The sequence below is a fragment of the Melanerpes formicivorus genome, unplaced genomic scaffold, assembly GCF_026170545.1.
Source record: "Melanerpes formicivorus ecotype bairdi unplaced genomic scaffold, bMelFor1.0.p_v2 SCAF_17, whole genome shotgun sequence".
NCBI lineage: Eukaryota > Metazoa > Chordata > Aves > Piciformes > Picidae > Melanerpes > Melanerpes formicivorus.
In genome coordinates, this window is record NW_027142369.1 from 4974196 (window position 1) to 4995521 (window position 21326).

General features: G+C 41.1%; 1 protein-coding gene across 13 annotated transcripts in view; it reads right to left on the reverse strand.

The window, feature by feature from the left end:
- The window catches only part of FOXN3 (forkhead box N3), a 213830-nt gene that overhangs the window by 37304 nt on the left and 155200 nt on the right, over nucleotides 1-21326 (reverse strand). For 8 of the 13 annotated variants that reach the window (XM_068148747.1, XM_068148745.1, XM_068148744.1 and 5 more), the window contains one exon: nucleotides 17891-17944. The exons of the other annotated variants lie outside the window; for them this stretch is intronic. In XM_068148747.1, coding sequence (XP_068004848.1) covers nucleotides 17891-17944 — 54 coding nt within the window. The remainder of the gene's footprint in view (nucleotides 1-17890; nucleotides 17945-21326) is intronic. 13 annotated transcript variants of the gene reach the window in all.

Genomic DNA, 21326 nt, shown 5'->3' on the forward strand with positions numbered 1-21326 from the left:
TGCAAATCAAGCACTAGTTCTGGAAAGGAAAACCCTGCTGGGGCAGCTGTTTCTCCCTTAGCAATCTTCTGCAAGTATATCCCCATTAAAGACCAACAGGACTAGGCACAAACCTACCCAAACAAAAGGAAGCCTGTTTTCCAAGAGTACTTGAAAATTGTTATTCTGCATTGAGTAAGCCAGGCTCACCCTGTATATTAACGTGCTAAACGCTTGCCCAGGTCTGTGGATGAAGGCTGAGCACTCTCCACAGGGAGTCAAGTTCAGGATGGCTGGAACAAGATGCTCCTCTGCTTCTCAGAGCGAATCAATGGAGAAAGGAAGAAAACCCCAGCAACACTGCCATCATCTAGCAAAATGGGTTACACTCTTCCTGCCATACTCCTTCCAAACTTCTTTAATTTTCAATCAAAGGAAAATTACAGAAATGTGGTGTTTAAGGCCTTTTGACTTCTGTTGATGCAGAGCTTCTCAAATGGGCTGAGGGATGAGACACAGGCCAATGGTATGGTAGTGCAGGAAGTAATGTCATTTTTCAAAAGGATTACTATTGTGAAATACAAACCCAAAGATAGCCCTTGAAAATCTTGACATTCCTACTGCAGATATCCAGAGCAGTAGCAGAATTACTTTCTAATCACAACACTCAATATTTTCAGACCATACTAGCCTTTGTCATGGATTGAGTCGAACCTGCTGCTGCTGTGATTCATACCATGCTGTAGTCACACCAGCTTCAAAAATTAAAGTGCAAACTGGAGCAAAGTATTAGGGGGCTTCAAGTTCAGACTGCAACACAGAGGCCCCCTGTTCTGGTTGCTGCTTATGGGTTCTGGGTTCTTGGATGTTGACTCTCTTCTGCAGGCATGGCGGTGGAGCAGGTGGGAGCTGGGTAGCTGCCAGTTTTGGTTTTCTGTTTTATGATCCCCTCCCTGTATTTCACTGTGTTTCTTCAGCGAATAGGCTAAGAAAAGGTAATCATGCATTGTATTATTAGATTAATTAAGTTATTAGCTAAAGTAACCGTGCATTGTAATTATGATAAATTATATTTAACTCTTATTTCTTTATCTCAACCCTGAGTTTTGTGTGTTACCTTTCCCCTCACTTTTGTGTTGCAGGAGCAGGGAGTCTAGCCCTTGCACTAAACCATTACACCTTTTGTAGTGAAAGCTCCTGCTTGAAAGCAGCACAATGAACACAAGCTGCCTGAGCACTGAAGAGACTCCAAAGAGTGAAATTAGTCAGCCTTAGGTTAGAGCTTTAACTTAAATAGCATATATAACAGTATTTATTTTAAACAACTTCAGCACAGTTTGTTCCATCCTAGTTATTAGAGGGGTTGTGTTTCTTACTTAAATACTTAATAGAAGAGATTTTGTAGAATATATGTTGCAAAACTGATCAACACCTGTGAAACTTGCTTTCATGAATTCAGCTGGATATGCATCTCAGATCTTCCTGTAAACACTGAGCTAATGCAAAGAGTAACATCTGTGCTATATAGAAGCAAATGTGTATGTTAAATGTTGTCATTGCTCAATTTATTTACTTAAACATTTCAAAAACAGAGGAAATATGAAATGCCATGAACTGAAATATGGTGAGAGAATAATTCACTTGAGTCTCTAAAGAGCAAGTGCTAAGGTGAGCCTTTGCAGCCAAGTCACATTTATAGGCCCCTTAGATGCTTTTAACATGCCAAAGTCCTATCATGTAGCTCCTTTCTATTGAAAATAATTGAATCAACCTTTTGCATGTTATTATCTGTTATGTTTGCTTAATAAAGAAGAAGGGTAGAGACAGCATTCTAATTCTGCCAGCCTCTGATTCTAGAAGTTCAAACTCCTTGGGACTCTGAATTGCCACTAGCTGACAGGAGAGATTACCAGAGGAGTAAGGAATGTGCAAAATACAACTACAATTTTGATGCAAACTTTTTCAGGACCTCATCTGAATGGTATAAAGTGTATCTACTTCACATAATAGTGGGTAAGCTAAAGGGCTCTTGTCCCATTTTCTTTCTTTTTTTCACTGAACAGGGACCCAAGCAGACCATGTGCTCTGTCTATAAGAAGTTGCTGGATGTTTAAGAAAAAAAGAAGAAATTCAGCTTTATCCAGCTAGTAGTGAGAGCTGTGGCTGTAATCCAGGAAAGCACCTTTATGTGTATACAAGCCAGGGAACGAGTAGTGACTTTGGAAAAGGACCAGAGTACCAGCATCTTGCAGGGCTCAGCCCAGGCTGAGCAGCTGGGAAGCTTAACTGTACCTGAGGAGAGTTTTGTTAAAGAACAGTGCTTTCACTAAGAATCACAAGTGTGATTTGCTCTATTCTAATAGCCATACAGCTAGGCTAGGAAGAAAACACCTCTTAAACGGTGTTAGATCTCATGTCCTCCACAGCTCCCTAATGCAGCTCCTCACCCCAGGCATGCATGTCCATGCTGGGGTCATCACTGCAGCCAGCAAGACAAGCACTGCCACAAAGAAAGAGAGAGTTTGCTTTTAGTAAGCCTGAACTCTTCTTGTAAAATTTGTGTTTACAAATAGAAAAAACATCCCAGGCATAGCCTAAACCCACCACAGTACTCCCAAAATTTCAGCAACTCTAGCGAGTGATGGTTTATTGACTTTCTGTACAGGCTCCTGCAGTCCTCGCCAGTGCTGGCATCTTCCTGGCCTTCTTATAGAGTTCTACTTCATGTACATACCAGTAAACAGTTCATACTAACTCTGCCCACTCAAACTCAATTTATTTGCATGATCTGTGTGTCAGAGCTGTGTGTCTGCAAGACCAAAGAACTGTCTGTGTCTAAGGAAACAGATCTTAATAATGTTTGGCAATCAGTATTCAGTATTCAGTATTCCTAAGGTTGGAAGAGACCTCAAAGATCATCGAGTCCAACCTGTCACCACAGACCACATGACTAGAGTACGGAAGACACTACTGCCCACTGCAGGCTTGAACTCACGACCTTCCCATTAAGGGTCTGATGCAACAAAACAGAGAAGAACATTCACCTTGCTCCCCTCCCCATCCCTGCCTCTCTGTGCCCTGCTCTTTAACAATTGCCTGCCCTCTAATGGGAGAGTCAAACAGACAGCTACCCACCACTGTGCAGAGGCCCTCCCAGCTCGTCTCACCACCTTTCAGGGCCAGAAGATGAAGACTTTCTAAGCATCCCAGCTTCTGTTGAAGGTGTCCCTCCCCACTTTGAATCTTTCTGCTTCTTTTCTTTCTGTGTCCAGCAGGGGGTAGAAAAATCTCAAAGTATGAAGGTGGCAGACCTTCAGAACAGCAAATGCAAAAAGAAAGTAGCTCCTATTTATTTTTCTTTTTAATGCTATCATTTATAAGCAAACAGCTGTCATGCACAGAACTGAAAACCCTACAGTGCACAATGCTTACACAGTCATGGAAAACACAGCCTTAAAATGGATGGAGATAAGCTGCACCGCACATTTCAGAGAAGACCAACAGTGGTAATTACACCTCATTAAAACCCAACATTGCAACAATTAATGTTTCCTGGGAAGGGCCTGGAATTCATAAACCCCCAAACTCCTAATGCTGGAAAAGCATCTTCCTTTTTTTTCAGGGGTTCATGTACGCAGCTCACTTCCGTTTATTTTCAAGGCAGTCTCTGTCTGAGATCAATTTTCATATCATTACTGGGTATTTTAACAGAAGTGTGAGGATGTATTTGTAGTGTTCCAAAAAGCTTATTTATAAAGTTAGTTTCAGAAGTGGGAAAACTTCCTTTCCCATTCCTCTCGTCAGCCAGCAACATCAAATCTGATCTGGCCCTCAATCATGATAATGCAGCACAGCTTGCTTAGGCTTTTTACTGATGAGACTGCTTTGAAATTGCTAGAAACGATGCTGATGAGTATTAACTATGATGTCTGTCATTTTGTATCTCTGGGTAATCCTACAGCACTATCATTATGATAGCAGAGTGCCTCTCAAGAACTTAAACACAAAAATTCTCTCTTCTTTCAGAACTTTTAGATTAAATAGTTTGACTACGGGTATGCGTGTACCTCAAAGAAAAAGAGACCCAAATGTGCATACAAGGCACCAGAGAAAAGTCACAAAAGGTAGAAAAATTAATTTTGCGTCAAAATCTGTGATTGCACTGCCTGTGTATCCTACATGAACTCCACCTTCCATGGCCCTCAAAGCTAAGGCTACACTGCAACATAATAATTACTAAAGGAGGTCGCAGCTTTTCAGGGGACGGAACTCAAGGAAAGCTCTTGGAAAGCTTAAACTATTTGGACAATAATGTTGGCTTTCCAGGCACAGCACAGCAGAAGATTTTGTTTCAAATCAGTTGAAAGGGTTCTGTCAGAGCAGCAACTTCATTTTTACTGGAAAGTCACATAACATACTCCACCCAGACCAACAAAGAGGGCTTAAGTCCACTGTTACAGATGGATGGAGCAGATATTTCTTGCTGGCCTAGCACAGTAGTCAAGCAATAGCTCCAATAAACTGAAAGGCCTCCAGAGCAGAGGCATAAGAAACAGACTACCATGTAAAAGGGCATTCTGTCCCACCTTCTTCAACACCACACTTTTGTAATTTGCTCACAGAAATCTGGATTGGTAAAAGAGACCAAAGCCCTGGTTGGAAAGAGCTGCAGGACTGCCTCCCATGTTGGCTTATGCCATCATCTCCATGGGATGAGATGCACAATTCTCACATCACCACAGTGCCACCAGCTGATCAAATCTAGAGGAAGCTCCTCACTGACCCCACACAGATGTTTAGTCTTCTCCAAATTCCCTCAGTTACATGTACTATCTAACCAACCCCTAGGTGAGGCAAGTCTCACTTTAGGAGTGTGGCTAAGGAAGAGTTGCTGTCACCTCTGAATTTCACAAGCTGGCTAAACAGTTTTCGTTTCAGACACCCTAAGCATACTGCCAGCTACTGCCATTAGTGCCTTGCCTCTCCACCCTACAGAGCGCAGCTGAAAACATGTTTCTGGTGAAAACCTTTCATAATACTTAAAACATCACTCCCCTCCAATTTTCCTTTGTTTCTATTTTCCAGACTTTCTCCCTTTTTCTGCACAGACAAGTGCATGGTGCCATTGCTGTGGTACCACAGCTCCTCACCACCAAACAAATGTACCAACATGCCCTGGCCAAGACTCTCAGCAAGGCTGGTACAGGGCTGGGGCCCCAGTTTCAGTGGTGTTGGAAACACAACACCTCTGGGGCAGACAGCCATAGCTGCACACTGAAATACAATGTGTTAATAAGTAGGTCAGCTTGTTCCTGTAAGAGCAACGGGTTTTACACCGACTGTGCCTGCCAGTGGAGTAGGAAGCTGCTGCAGTTTTCCCTGTTTCCCACATTCAGATCATGACACTCCCCTGCTCTCACCCTCCCCATAGCAGGGCATGTGGGGTGCTAGAGGCCCTGCTGTACCCTGGCCTGCAGCAACTCTGCCTTTTTGCAGGGCACTGCTGAAACCTTGCACCAGAAAGCAAATTCCAAGAAAACAAACACTATCACTAGGCAATTGAAACGCAGTTGGTAGCAACAAACAAACCATCTGCACCAAGTATCTAGGACTCTGCTCTTACCAACAGGTTCAGCAGGTTTTGAATATTAGGTCATCTCAAGCTTTATTAGCATCTAGAAGGGAAACACTACAAAGATCTTGTCACCTGGATTTTCACTGCTCTCTCTGCTTTAGCGCAGCTCCCCTGCTCCCCTTTGGCAAGGAAGTAGTTCGCCTCTCTTTAAATTGGCCAAGAAAAACATTTATCTGCTGTCTAACTAAAACACTTCAGTGTCCCAGCATATTGTGCATGCCTATGGCAGGGCTGGGTGCAGGCACCCGTGGGAAGTAGGGAACAGCACCCTGCCTGCAGGAGAGCAGGAACACTTCTCAGTTTGCATCAGTTGCAACAAACTAGACACTGGAGTGAAATGCAGTGCCAGGCAGTGCACCAGCATTTGTACAGAAGAAGCACACCTGGGCTGCCTGCTTGCCAGGCCCACTGCAGGTGACCCACAGCCCTGCAGCTGTAAAACCTGGGGCTGAACCTTACTTACATGGCTTCTTCACCTTATAACAATATAGAAAGCTCTCCTGAACAGAATGATCATCACTTGCAAAGGACACCAGTTGATTTTAATAGACTGATATACTCTTGTAATTTTCTTCAAATAGAACAGCAGTCAATGGAATTTACTAAACACAGCACAGAGGGCAAGAAAGTGCATTCAAATGTTTCCTCTCAATGAAGAAGCTCACTGTGATGTCTTTGCAAATGGATCACCATGAATCAGCTCAACATGGCATCGTTTGGACTGCAAGACCACAACACAATGCCCAAACGCCATCTGCTCCTCCCATGAGTGGGTCTTGAAATCCTTTAGCTTTTGTAAACAACTGCTGGTCCGTTTTATTTTGAGATGCTCTACAATGTTGCAGAACACACTTACAAGCTGACTATAATCTAAAGCTTTATAGTCCTCTAAACTACTTTTAAATAATGCATAAATACCAAAAGAGACACACTGCACTCTTCATCAATTTTCATATGAACTCAGTTCCCTGTTGCATTTTCTGTTTATAGCATCAGGGCTTTAAACCACAGAATAAATAGTATTATTTTCTGTTCCCTTTTAACTCTGTTGAAAAAACATATATTACATTTAATTACTGTTTTGGTAGAGTCCACCTATGCAGACAGGCTGTGCTTGCATGAATGAACTGGTATCTTTGGATTCGGAGCACAGGAGAGGGTAAAAAAGAAATAAATGAGGGCACTTATGTCAACCCCTCCTTACTCTCCCCTGCATTTCATCACACTGAAAGGGTTTAAAAGTAAAAAATTCCTTCCACACCATAGAACATTGGCATCTGCTGTGCAGCAAATCAAACTCACTCATTTTGCTGTGTTATTCCCAAAAGTAAATGTATAGATTTGGGTCCAGATCTCCATTTTCTACTCCCTGAAGTTTCCACATACCTGGTTTTCCTATTTAGGCACATGAGAAAAAAGCAGTAAACACAGCTAGTAAAAACAAAGCAATCTTCTCTGTCTAAGTGCAATGCTGATTGCATTACTTAAGAAATATAATTTCCTGAGGGTTTTTACTACCTTATTTTATGATACATGTGATATGGTATCAATCTACCAACTTCCTTCAGCTGCCCCTTTCTCCAGTGGCCTGACATTATGTAGTTCAAATATGAAGCCATTACTAAGATTAAGCCACAGAAGGAATCCAGTCTAGGAAGTGAGTAGGTCACTGTGGTCATGTTTATTATTTAATAACAGTGGGAATAATTCATATCACAGCAACAATTCTCTACACCATTCCATTTATCAGTTTTGAAATAAAGTACATCAGACCTCCAGGCAATGACGGGTGACTGAAGGCTCAATCCATCTGGACTCCCTCTGTTAAGCCCTGGGCCCATATTTAAGTATGTATGCTCTCTAGAGTAAGATATATGGGGACAGTCGTTTTTCACCTATAACTATGTCCAGCAAACCTGTGTCAGTAAAACCTTGGGAGTATCCTGGCCTCAGATTCACATTCTATTTGGATGCAGACATTGTGGTTTCAGGTAACGTATTTCATCTTCCCTTCTAAACAAAATGAAGTTTCATTTTTCTCCTTTGCGTGGGCTTCTGGGCTGGTGTGCTCACTCTGTAAACCTTCTGAGGTAAAGACTGGTTCTTTCTACATGTGTCTCAGTTGACAATAACTGCTGTAGTTGTCCTGCTTACATTTTCTCAGGTCTTTTAAACATCACTGAATAAGAAATCTAATGTCCTCTCTAATATCTTTCTCAGCTATAACCTCTTTGCAAAACAGGGCAGTGCCTTAGTCACTAAGCTAACAGAATCATTAATTTTCTTCTTTAACATACTTTTCTTCACATCCTTGCCATATGATTTTCAATACATATTGCAGCTGCAGTGAAACAAAAAGGAAAAGTAAAGCTGCAAACTCCCCTCTTTTCTACAAGTTTCTCAGATGAGACATTTTACTTTTGGTTTGCTTCTTCCTTCATGCCTTTATCTTGCAGCCTCAACAATTGATGAACTACTGACTAGGTTTCCAAATCCTTACAACAGGGTCAGTGTTTGGCTAATCTTTTCACCTCTGTTTACTTTGCTGCTAAACTAAACAGCACATAAGTGATTTGGGTTCATTCAATAGATTCCATATTTGGAGCCTGCCTATTTTGTTTGCTTTAGGGCAAAAGGAGGAAGCAAACACTAGCTTTTTAAGTGAAGTTCCCAATATTCTTCTCTCAATTATGGTTGTGAAAAGATAAAGAAATGCAAAATACTCTTTATAAACAGAGTCACTTCATGCTGATCCAACTTGTTTCAGTGCACTTTAATTTGATTCTACCTTTAGAAGTGGTTTAACTTTGATACCTACTATTTTTTTTTGCTCAGCAGGACCAACTACTGTTAATAAATTCCATTCAGTTTTAAGTATTTGCTTAGTAGCAGGCTGGGAGTTCACAACCTGCAAACCTCACAACCCTGGGGCTATAATCTTGGTGTCCAGTGCTATCTTCTCATTTGTATCATCTGACCAATTTCCAGTGCTGAGACTTTTAAACAGTTTTAAGACTTTTCCACTATGGTGGAAAAGAAAAAGCTTCTTTAAATGCCTAAAATAACCCTCACAAAAACATTGTTTGCCATTGATGTACTGCTGCGTAATAATTTTGCAGAGGAGCTGCAGCAGGCAATCAGGTCTGGCATATGGTAGTCCAGATGCAGTTTGAAATAGGTACTGCTTTGAAGCACAGCTTCGCTGCTCCATGACTTTACAGCAATCATTGGAAGAATTCTTACCACAGCTAAACGAAACAAAAAGAACCCCCTGGAATCAACATATTCTTTAAGAAAATAAATTATTTTGAAACTTTCCAAGCTCATTCAGCTTCTTCCCAGTCTGGCCCTGGCAACTAAACAAGTACAACACACACCATGGCAAGAGGCCAGAGTAATATCGCAGCTAGAAATCCCCTTTCTTTAAAAGTCCACCCAATTTCACGAATGAGATTCATCATTTCTTATGTGGGCTTTAAAACCCAAACAATTCCGGCATCTTCACTGAAAAGAAAACTGTCTCTCTCTTAGAAAATTATGCAAGGAGCAGAGTCCAAGAGCAAAAGAGACAAAGAGGCTTAACTCACTTGATTCCTCTCCAGCAGAGTAGGGACATCTCCTCGTTCAGCTCCACCATAAGCACTACAGTCACTGACAGACAACTGTGAATTCAGCAACATCATGCTGGGATGTAAAACCCCGTAGCTGCCAAACACAACTGTCAGAAAAAACCTAACCACTTACTACAGTAATGGCACCTCTATGATTAATTTATTATTTTAAAAAATTTTTAAAGTAATTGAGATTATTGCTGGGGGGGAGGACTGAGGAGTGAATGAAGGGGAGAGAAGGAACAACAAATCTCTTACCTGGTATCACCACCAAGATGTGTAAGAAAAGAACTAGGAAGATGTCACCCTCGGAAGCCCAAGACATTCTGGGCAACTGGTCAGGCAAATACAAAAACATACAACCAATACCAGACTGATGGACCTGAAGTGGGATGGAAGTTTGCTCCTTCGTAAGCTGAAGGCGGAAGTAAAGCAAAAAGACATGAACAGATCTCCACAAAGTTGACCCAACTGTAGTTTATGGTGTGGTTTACAGGGAGACATCCCACAACCTCCCACCCCTCCTCACCCCCCCACCCTGCACTTCTCACACTAAGATTCTTGTGTTGTACAAACACTACACATGATTAAAAATGACATGAAATTTTACAAAATTACACGGCATGTGGCTGCTTCTGTTGCCAGCCCCGAAGTGTTTAGCACGCTGTTATGTTATCAAGTTTTGTACTCTGTGCCAGTCACTCCCCAAGGTGTTTATGTGAAGCACTCAGGCAAAATGAACAGAACATCTGTATTCTATTTGCTAATGAGCAATCATCATTTCTACAATTCTCCAGCCAGGCATTTTGCTGTTTGGAATACTAATGCCAGTTTAAAAAATTAAAGGGAAAAAATAATAATGTTCTGCTCATTAGTACTACACTTACTAAAAAATACCTCTGCACTATTTACAATGCAACTAGACTTCTATTTCCATTGCTCTCCAGTATTCTTATAAAATTAGAGCTTTCAGAAATAAAGCTTTTCATGATACACACTTAATTTATTTTCAGCATTAGCACCATTCACAGTGTAGCGCTTGCTGTAATTACATTTTACCGATACACAAGCAAGGATTTAAAATAAACTATTACAAAAGCCTACTGAACATTCCCTTCATTGCTGGCTTTTTATATAGTGGCAGCACCCACAGCAGGCTAGAAGAGGTAAAAAAAAGAGCTACAAAAATACAGTCTACAAACTTAATTATATGAAATTCCTATGCGAGTAGAGAGCATGAGGGAATACAACAGCTTTGCAACGGAGGACGTGTTTTGTCTGTAGACAGAAACAGCTATCAGCTTCCATTCCTAACCGGTGGATATTTGTATCACATGAGAAACAGGATTATTCTCTGATGGAAAGGCCACACTGTGAAAACAGCAATGTGCAAGGCAGCGTGCATAGCTGCCTCCCTCCACTGCAGTGCTCGGGTATTTCAGATGTGAACCTCCCTTAGCATCCTGTACATCAGAAATTATTCTCCTGAGGTCAGTGAAGTTGAAGAGCAGCAAATGAGATCAGGATGGGATATTAAAGTTGACAAACTCAATTAAAGTGGCTTATATAAGAAACATATTTCTACTTGCTCATGGTGTACTGAAATGTAACTTACCAAGCAAGAGAAAGACAACTAAATACACGATTTGACTGACAGCTAAGCAAGTCTGCTGTAGTACTTGTGCTCTTGTGTGGGAGCAGGTGAGGGGAAAGAATCCCCGCTAGGCAGAAGGAACACAGTATACCAGAAATGTGTTTTTCCACACGAGAGCAGAGATGTATTTCAGTATGCTGTGATACCCTTTCAGTCTAAAAATAAGCACTCTCATCCCATGATCCACAATCTCATTGGGTAGGGTCAGTACATTTCAATCACTGACGAGATACTCCCTACAGGATGAGATGTCTCTGCCGCTGTAGCCATTTCCAAGTGATGACATCGCCATGGAGTGTTTCTGTCCTCAGCTGGGGAGGCTTTCTATTGCCATGGCAACTGGCAGTGGTCCATACACCACAGAGGACCGCATCACATCACCTTGGCAGGACAGGAAATACTGTGCTATACATAAAAGCCTTAAAGAGAAAATAACACAGAAGAGAGCAAGACCCTGACTCTTCCAGATGCTGGATGAAATAATCTGCTCATCACAAACTTCTCCCTTGCCTTGCATGCTCGGCTGCAGACTGTACGTTAAATCATTCCAAGGAAGATGTTTTTTTGTTTGACTGAGACACCCAGCTGGCCTCATTTTGGTCAGCCAGACAGGAGACAGCCTTTGTTTTTTCAGTATTTACCTCTCCTTTCGAGAAGATACCAACCAGCCTGGAAATACCTGTTTGTTCTTGCAGAGCTTCTGTCTCTGTGGAGGAGTAGGAGGCCCCCAAAGCCCCACCACACATGAAGCAGATCAAAACCAAAGCTATAGAATAAACAGGAACAAGAAGCTATTTCTTGTGCTATGATAATTTCCACCTATTCTCTTCTGCCCTCAGTGCAGGCTGCTCTAGGAAAGCCAACGAAAAATGCCCTACTAGGACTAGTTCAATTTGGTTAATGTCACTTCCTTAGAACTAATTATATACATGTCACTGGAATGTCATACATCACTCTCTTTCCACCTAGAGAAGACATTTTTCACTGCCATAGTCTAACACATTCTACACTGAACAGCACTCTCCATGCTACAGTTTAGGGAAAAGCCCCTGCTCCTTCAAATGATGTATATACCTTTACAAATTCACCTAGAAATAACAGTGAGCTATAGTGGTTATTATTTAACAACATATCCAATGGGGGAAAATAACACACACCTTACATAAATATCAACAGAAACCTTTCTATTGCTGTGTTAGTAGTAGCCTAAATCCACACCACCAGCAAATGTAAAGAACACAATATACTGAAACTGCAAGTGTGCCTTTACTGTAAAGCAAAGCAAGAAGCCATGTTTAAAGGCAAACAATCTTAAAACCTGACCCATGCTAAACACAAAGCTACAGTTTGCTTGAAAGTACAAGCGTCATGATCTCACAGTCTGAGACAACCTGAGACATTATCTGTTATCTTTTAAAGGAAACTACAAGAGGAATGCCCCTCAGAAGCTACTGAAAGAAACTATTAAACTGACCATGTATAAATGCCTGTGATAAAACAGTGGGGAAACACTGAACTGAAAGACTGAAAGAGAAACCAGCTTATGCAGATACAGAGTGCCTTCATTTACATGTCAGGATTCCCCTTCTTACTAAATAAAATGGATACCCAGAGGCAAAATCAGTTGTTTTCATCACACAATACCCAGGATATACGAGCAAAAAAGTACACCAATTATGTTTCAAAATGCATTACAATCACAAATATTGATGTGTTCTTTAACCTCAAGAGCAGAAAAACCAAAACTAGCAATGGAAGTTGAATAGCTCACACTAAAAACTAATGAAATATACCTGACAAAAAAGCCAAAACAAACATGAGAAAGCATAGACAGGCCTTTGCCTCCTCTCAATCTTCAAACACACCTTCCTCCCCAAGCATGCTGTATTGGGCCATGTACCAGAGATACATTACAAATAGAACAGGCTGCACTATTAAATCAACATGAAGAAAACATCTCTTAAAACGACATTTCAAACAAAACACTGTAATGGAAATGAAAAAACACAGGGACACCAATAAGTCTGATAAATTTTTCATGTTTTACGATCCAGATTTAGAGGATGTTCTTACAGTATGTCCACCAGGGAGGAGGTTTGATGTTTTGAGCATAAACCCCAGTACACTAAAATTTTAAGCATGGGCATAGTCACCTATCTTCAAAGTACTTGTTGACCAGCAGAAGCCAATGGAGTTGAATCTTGCTTTCTTCTTACACATTAATGAAATAATGACCATTCTTGTGATTGCTAAACTAGTTTAAGCAGTGCAAGATTGTAATTAGGAGAGAAAATTCCTAAGGTAGTCCCAAAAGGACAGACATACAAAGAGCATCAAGCAGCTGGATTGCAGGAAACATCTGATAACCAAATGTGTGCACACAACATAAAATGGAGACATTTGTTTATTGACAGTCGCAAAGTAGGCTGAACGTTGTATTTACTGTAATCTCATTTTCAGTATTACACAGATCATTTGAAAGAGGGCAACAGGGATGTAAGTTTAACAAGCATGAAGCACATCCGTGTGCATATGTTTATGCTAACAACCATGGGGAACTTCAGCTCTTTACCTTCTGTCTTTTTCCTGCATGGGGCTATGACAGCAGAACAACTTCAGTGCATGCCAAGCACGCAGAATAGATTCTCTCCTCCCGTCTTTAGGCAGCTGCTGAACCAGGCTAACTGCTGGCTGCCAGGGCCATTCCCTCTTTGGCAGCAGCACTGCCCACTCTAGGCAGGGTTTGCAGCTCTCTGTCTGCTTCCCTCTCCATCCCTCTGAAATGAGGGTTCAGCTCATTCTCCCAATCAAACCTTGGCTCCCAGTACAGAGAACTGGCAGAGAACACTTCCGCTAGCAGAAGATACAGCCACGCACTCAAGTGTTTTACAGTCCAACTTTTCAGGATGGGAAAATGCACTGGTCAGGCATCTACTGCTATAGCTTGAAATACAAAGTCCCCAAAATATCCAGCCCTCTCACATTGTTTGGATCTCCTTTAAGATCAAACATTACCCAAGTAGATTTTTAAACATTAGTGCTGTGACAAGAGACATGCTGACAGAATCAGAAGGCCAAGCCAATGTGAGCACTGTGCAAGCAATGGAGTACGTTTCTTACTCCTTCCTGTAAGACAGAGAGCATGACTGCACAAGCCTAAAGACATAGACACCCTTCCAAACCAGCCCCTCTCTAAGCACCTCTGCTCTAGGTGTGCCTTATCTTTCAAGTGCACTGCATTAGACAATTTCACAAGAGCTACTTGTTAAAATGATTCTCACTCCACAATTAGGACCTGTGTGATCATGCAAAATCAGACCTATGGCTCATGTTCAGTTCCAGGCCCCTGTACTGAGTCCAGAAAAACAATTTTATAACACACTGCAGTATCCTGTACAGCTGTGTCAAAATGGTGTAACACTGATTGCTTGTGACAGGAGGCATTTGTACTAAGAGATTTCTGAAAGCAGTTCAGTATTTCTTTGTGTGAAGTAGCTGAGAAATAATATTCTCAACCCCCCAACCTTTCTTTTCCTTTGTGCACTGCCAAGGAAAATGGGCCCAAAACCATGTTCTCTTTATTCTTTAACTGATGGAAATTACATTAGAGAGAAGCCCAGCACAAAGGAAGTTTTGGCAAGGAATATGCCTTTTATGTTGCATTCCATAAAACACTTGGAGATGTATTGACTGATATTTATAAAGAGATGCTCCTCATACATCTGTACATGGCGGCTGCTGCAATGTTGACTTGATCTGCACTTCAAACTGGAAATATGAATCAAAACATTTTAAAACATATTTGAGATAAGCCATTTTTAAAGAAACAAAGTCTTGGAAGTAACAACCCCAAAACCTATTCTTTTGTCTATATTTAAAGCTAATTAGAACAAAGAAATTCTCACCTCAAATGTATTTGAATATTACTGCAAACATAAGTGCTCTACAGTATAAGCAACTGGTTATGTACCATAGAATCATAGAGAATGCACTGGGTTGGAAGGGACCCTTGAAAGGCATCTTGTCCAATGCCCCTGCAGTGAGCTGGGATAAATGTGTATGGAGACTTTGTTTCTAAATAAAAAACACTGCAACTGAATGCATGGGGAATCCCAGTACCATCCTTTTCTGAACCCTAGAGCCAGATTTACTCCTCTTGCTTGTTCAGTGCTTTGCCACTGGTAGCATTAATTTTCTGTCCTCCTTGGTTGACTGCTGGAACTTCAAATCCAGAAAGTATTTTGGTTTCAAACTTGTGCTCCATTTCCAGCAGTAGAAACAGTGGTCTGAGTACCTTTAGCTGAGAGACAGCAAAAAGCCAACAGTCCACACAAACATGGGCAGGTGTGCAGCAGTGTGCCAGAATAAACAGTCCTTCCCAGTAAAAAACCTTTCCATCACAGGTGTGATCTAATCTACAGCTATGGACTTTTGCTTAGTTCTGATACTATTGCTGTGCTCTCAGATGTTCTAATAGCATTTGACTGCCCACAAGACAGTCTTACACCACATGAAGCTGTTCAGCAGTAACAATGCTAAGAAATTTTCCAGTTTTAATAAGGTTAAATAATGCACTAATATTGGCTACTTCCCACTTCTTTCCCAGGTATAGTCGGTGTATGCTGGTGCATTCTCCCCTGGGTGGCACTCACCCAGAACTGCATGTCCCAGTGCAGCAGGATCTTGCCCCACTGCTAGCCAGGGACACAGCCACATCACCTTAGATGAAACCAGGGGCAATTAGAGTGCAGCAGTGCCAGGGAACTACTTTGGTGTGCAACATCTTGCACTCCTGAAGAACCAGATGACAGCCAGTTCTCATCAGGTACCCAGGCTTGAATACTGCTTCAGCATAACACAGAGTCACCATGTGGATGCAGTTCTGCATTTCTTGCAGAACATAGCACCACCCATCAAGTAAGAAAAAGTGCTCTGTACTATTTCCAAAGGGGTACTTCTAAATATAGAAATTGCCACGATGCTTTGAAGAGTTACAGGTATTGCCAAATATTGCTCCTCTGCATATGTATAATTTTTACTACACGTACAAGAGTTAGAAGCTTAAAGGTCTGGAAGATCTTTGAAGAAAGAAGTTTTCAAAACAGTACAGAAATTCAATTGCCTGTTTTTTGTCAAATTGTATCAGCACTGTAACTTACACTGTGGTGGTAAATGACTCTCTTCCCCAAACACAAGAAGGGATTAAAATGGGCCCAACATCTGGGAGGAGTTTTCAGTTACAGGCAAAAGAAACATTTTAAAATACAGAAACTGAAGTAATTACTCACAACCCACTGCATTTCCCTAAATTTACTTCACCAATTCTATTATTTTGGGTTCTGTCTGTTGTTTCTGGAAAGCCTGGAGATAACTTGCTTAAAAGATCCAACTGAGTAACAGCCATGGGGGCTTGTTTGCCTACTGTACACGTGTTGTCCCCAGTAATGTGACTGGCAGTCAGAGACACCAGTACAGACAAGAGAAATGCACACAAAGAAAGTATTTAAAGTTGATTAGCAGTCAAAAGGCCCCTTAGATAACATGAGAGTTTCAGTCTATTTATTTTTGAACGGCTGCACCAGGTGTAAAATGTACAAATATATCATGGTGCTGCATAAAAATCCATGAGTCACCAGGAGGAAAAGCTAGTCAGACAGAAATCTCACTTCCCTCCCATCTTCCAAAATTACAATAAAATCTTAACTTTTTAAAGTCAAAGTTATGTTATATTCAGTAATTGATATTTATGTAATTAACCACTCATCAATACTGCGGCAAAGTAAAGCCACTGGGAAAGTCAAAGCTGCCACTGAAGTCTTGCTTACAAACGTTGCCCTGCCACAGGATCTGCCTTGTGCAAATACCCAGCAGAAATGCAGGCTCTGTATGAGTCACTTCCCTACCACATCTCTTGAACATTAAACTGTTATAGCAAGATCATTTTGCTTGCTTCCCTGTCCATTTATCACCCTGTACATCTCTGCATTAATTGTTTTTTAAACACTGCTCACACTTAAAATTCAGTCTCAGCCTATACCATTTCCTTCCTGACAAACCTTGCTGTTCAGAGTAAAACATGGAATTACTGTATAAAGTTTGCACAAATAGAATTTAAAATAAGGTGGAAACTTTTGCCCCCCCCTTTTTACAACATAAATACCCTAATTAAGCTTAAAGCCCCTGGTTTATGCTAGTATTTTGGAATGAGCTCTTTTTTTGCCTGTTTGAACTATGGCTACACAAAGGGACTTACTCGTCACCACCAACTCCCACAGCACACTCTAAGCCTTTCTGGGAAAATTTTCTTTAAATTCCCTTCACTGAAAACAGCACAGTGGGAAATTTATTTGGTGAAATCTCTTCTAACTCAACAGACTTCTAGAGGCCAAACAGTGTTCTTCATGTGACACAGGTGAACACCATTCCTGTCACCTGCAGAGTAGCCCACCAGTGATCACACTGTGCTGTGTGCACCAGATGTGCAGGCTGGTACCAGGACTCCACACGTGGGCAATGAAGTGGTGGCTTTAGCACTAGTATTTGTACCTATGTATGTAAAAGCTTTTATTCTGCTCTATCAGCTGATACATTGCTCTCTGAAGGTCTCTTGTAAAAGAAAGGAAACAATTAAATCCTGTAACTAGAGAAGGCATCACTGTTCTCTGTATTAACTGTAAATAGTCACAGTGCAAATCTTGTGCTAACCTTTTTCTTTATTAATATGTCTGTGTGAAGTCAGGAATTCCCCCAAAATGAATCAAAACAAAACACTGGGTGTGTGTGTGACTTTTCCACCTCACAAGAAATGGTAAAAATTACCATTTTTATTACATCCAGCACTGTTCACTGTGAACACTGCCCTACACCAAAGGCTCCAATAAAAGGACGCTGTTTGCTTTTGTTCCACTACTGGCCACAGGAAAAAATGACTGCAGGAATTATCATCAAACCTGAAGCATCATTATCTTGAATCTGTTTACCCTCTTAGGAAATCCAAATTTTTATTCATACCTCTGGATAACAAGAAGCTCTGATCTTCTCTGCAAACTCTGGAGTTAATTATTCCTGGAAAAGAAAGATTTTCAGGAAGAAATGTAGTTGCAAATTGTAAGATGCTCTGGGTTTAGTTCAACAGGATAATACTTTCTTTTCAATTATGTGCTATGCAAGTGCTTTGGGTCATTACTGATTTTCTTTGAAACTCGGGGACTAACTCTTCCTTCTCTAGCGCATACACATTTGTTTCTGCAATCTCCCTTCTAGGACAGGACATCCATCCCCTGGGAACTGTAAATATGAGCACGCCCAGTCTTTCTTCAGTCAGTGGCTGCTGCAGAAATGAAGACAATTCAAAACTTCAAACATCTTGAGAGTGTGAGTCGTTTCATTTCAGGGCAAAAACTTGTAAGTTGAAGTGGCTGCTACAGCACACTAGGGACTCACGACACAATTGATAGATGGTCCCAAACTTTAAGTAGTTGGCACCTCATTTGAAGCTTTTGATTAGAAATCATGCTAGTTACTGATGGATCCCTCCACCAGCCACAGCAATGCTTCTGAGCAAATGTAATCATACATTTCCTACTAAATAATCTTTTTGTGATGCTGGTACAATGACACGTGCCTTCCTCTACAATTACATGATTTAATTGGAAGTGGTAGAACAGAGATGGGAAAAAAGGGAAAAGCATGGCTAGGGAACTGTGATCAAAGCCAGAGCGGATCAACATTTTGCTCCTGCTGTTTGACCAGAGCAAACTGGTGTCTCCTGAAATAGGCACGTGTTGCCCCCCAAATAAACAACCAATCTGTACTAAAACACTACCAGCCAATAAGACACAGCATCAATGCAGCAAATACTGTGCCAGGGAAGAGAAACCTAGGCTTGCAACAGATGCTGCAATTAAAATGAAAAGAGCTGCAAAGCTATTCTTAATTTCATTCCAGAAGTAAACTGTTTAACTGTAATTAATGATCAGTTTATTAAATAAGCATCAGGCTTTTACGTCATAATTCTCCTAAAATCCTCAGCTGTTACATAACACTTCAGAATGAATTTACATGGGTTGCTTTGATTCTGAAATATCAGTGTTCATCTATCCATCAGGGGTGCAGCAGGATTCATTTTACCATTCCTTTCAAAGTCAAATACAATGCAATTTTGCTTGTGCTTCAAGATTAGCTTGGTGTTTGCACTTTCACATGTCAGGCCAGTTTAAAAGACTCACAAGCCTCTGGAACCCACTACATTTATCACAGCAACAAAGCCACAGGAAAGGTCTTTTGTGTTTGTGTGGGTTTTTGTTGTTTGTTTGTTTCTTTCATTTTGTTTTTCTTTTAAATTTCATGTTAAGTCTTTTTTCTGCCCCTTTGTAAAAGTATAGTACTTTCTGGCATTCTTTTCAGTCACTTTTAACAGACCAACACTCCAACAAATAGAACACATTTCATCACATTTACTGAATCCTTATTTTGAGGACAGAGTATAGATTTGCAGTGCTAAGAAAATTTGCTCTAACACAGTGCAGTGCAAATAGTTAATCCCAGCTAGTCTGCAGGACACAGTAAAAACAAGCATGTTCTCAGTGGTAATATTGTTGTGCTTTCCAGGGTACTACCAGACACCTCAGCTTCAGCACTAACATAGATAAAAGAGTCTTCAAGTTATGCTTGAAAACCCCTAGTCCACTGCAAAGAATCACAGGTTTTATAGCCCTTTCCACTAACTCCAGAGAACACGAACAAAGAACAAAATATCACCCTGTCAGCTTTGAGAGAGCCGTTATGCTCTGCTACCCATCAATGCAGGGAATGATTAAGTCTTGATTCCTAGTACCAAAGACTTCAGATAAAGCAGCAAATCATTCATTTCCAGCCATGATCACACTTAGCAAAGCAAGCAAGGGAATCACCAGTAAGGTATGCTTGGCTACTGAAGTTTATTGAGAATCACTTGGAAGCAAGATTTCTTTCTACGATGATGCAGAAAAATCCATTAAGTGGAGGCACCAGCAGATATTTATTTATCTGAGGTTAGCATGGCTTCATGAAGAAGCAAAAAATACTTACTTTGGATGACAAATCATTACACAAATATTATTAATCCTCTGCGTAGTACATATTTCAGCTTTCAAGAGCCAATTAGAAAGGTCAGCATTTATCTTTTTGTCTGTTTCTAGCCTTAATAACTTTTGCACTCTGCAAAAGATTAATCATTGAAGAGAAAGATAGAGAGGTTTATAAAGATGAAAAATAAGCTAAGCATAATAAGAGAGGGTCCAGACTGGACAAAAATTATCTCTACCTGTTCTGATTTTGATGACTACAGCCTACCTTAATCCAAAATCTAATTATTTGGATTAGATTAGGAGAGCGGATTTTCCTGAAATGCCCAGGAAAACCACATGCAATTTCATACTTGGCACACAGGGCTGAATTTCATTTTCAAATCCCTTTTAATTCTGTACACGCATTTGTAACTCCTTTTTCCCATGACAGGAAGTATTTGTCCCTCTGCAAAAGTTAAAAAACCCAAATCCCTGCCTCTAAACCTAGAAGTGGACTGCGATTTGGCTTTCATTGTTCACCATTTGCTGTATGTGAGGTCATTGCAGTTATGATGAAATCAAGAAATTCTGCAGTTTCTCAAGTGAGAAATATTTTTCAGGGGGATTGTTTTGATTTGGCTTTTCAGGCAGTATGTGTCTATTTTCCATAAGAAGGTAAAGTAGCAAATGAAATATCAGTAGTACCTCTGCCAGGGCATGAGATCATTTCACCTGAGACACAGAACATAGGATGTTACACAGAAGCAAGGATGCACACAAATTGGAGTCATGAGTGCACCGTAAAACAGGAAAGAAAGCAAAACTGACAAGATAATCAAAATATGGCTTAATTCGACTGCTTTTTGGGATCAGTGGGATCATTGCTGGGCCCAATCCTATTACATGCCTTTATTGATGATCTAGATGGGGGATTGAGTCCACCATTAGTAAGTTTGCAGATGACACAAAGTTGGAAGCAGGTGCTGAGGGTAGAAGGGCTCTCCAGAGGGACCTTGACAGACTGGACAGATGGACAGAGTCCAACAAGATGGCATTTAACAAGTCCAAGTGCTGGGTGCTGCACTTTGGTGACAACAACCCCATGCAGCGCTACAGGCTGGGGTTGGAGTGGCTGGAGAGCAGCCAGGCAGAAAGGCACCTGGGGGTAGTGGAGGACAGCTGGCTGAACATAAGCCAGTAGTGTTCCCAGGTGGCCAAGAAGGCCAATAGCATCCTGACCTGCATCAGAAATAGTGTGGCCAGTAGGAGCAGCGAAGTCATTCTGCCCCTGTACTCAGCAGTGGTTAGGCCACACCTTGAGTACTGTGTCCACTACTCAATTTAAGAAGGATATTGAGACACTTGAACGTGTCCAGAGAAGGGCAACAAGGCTGGTGAGA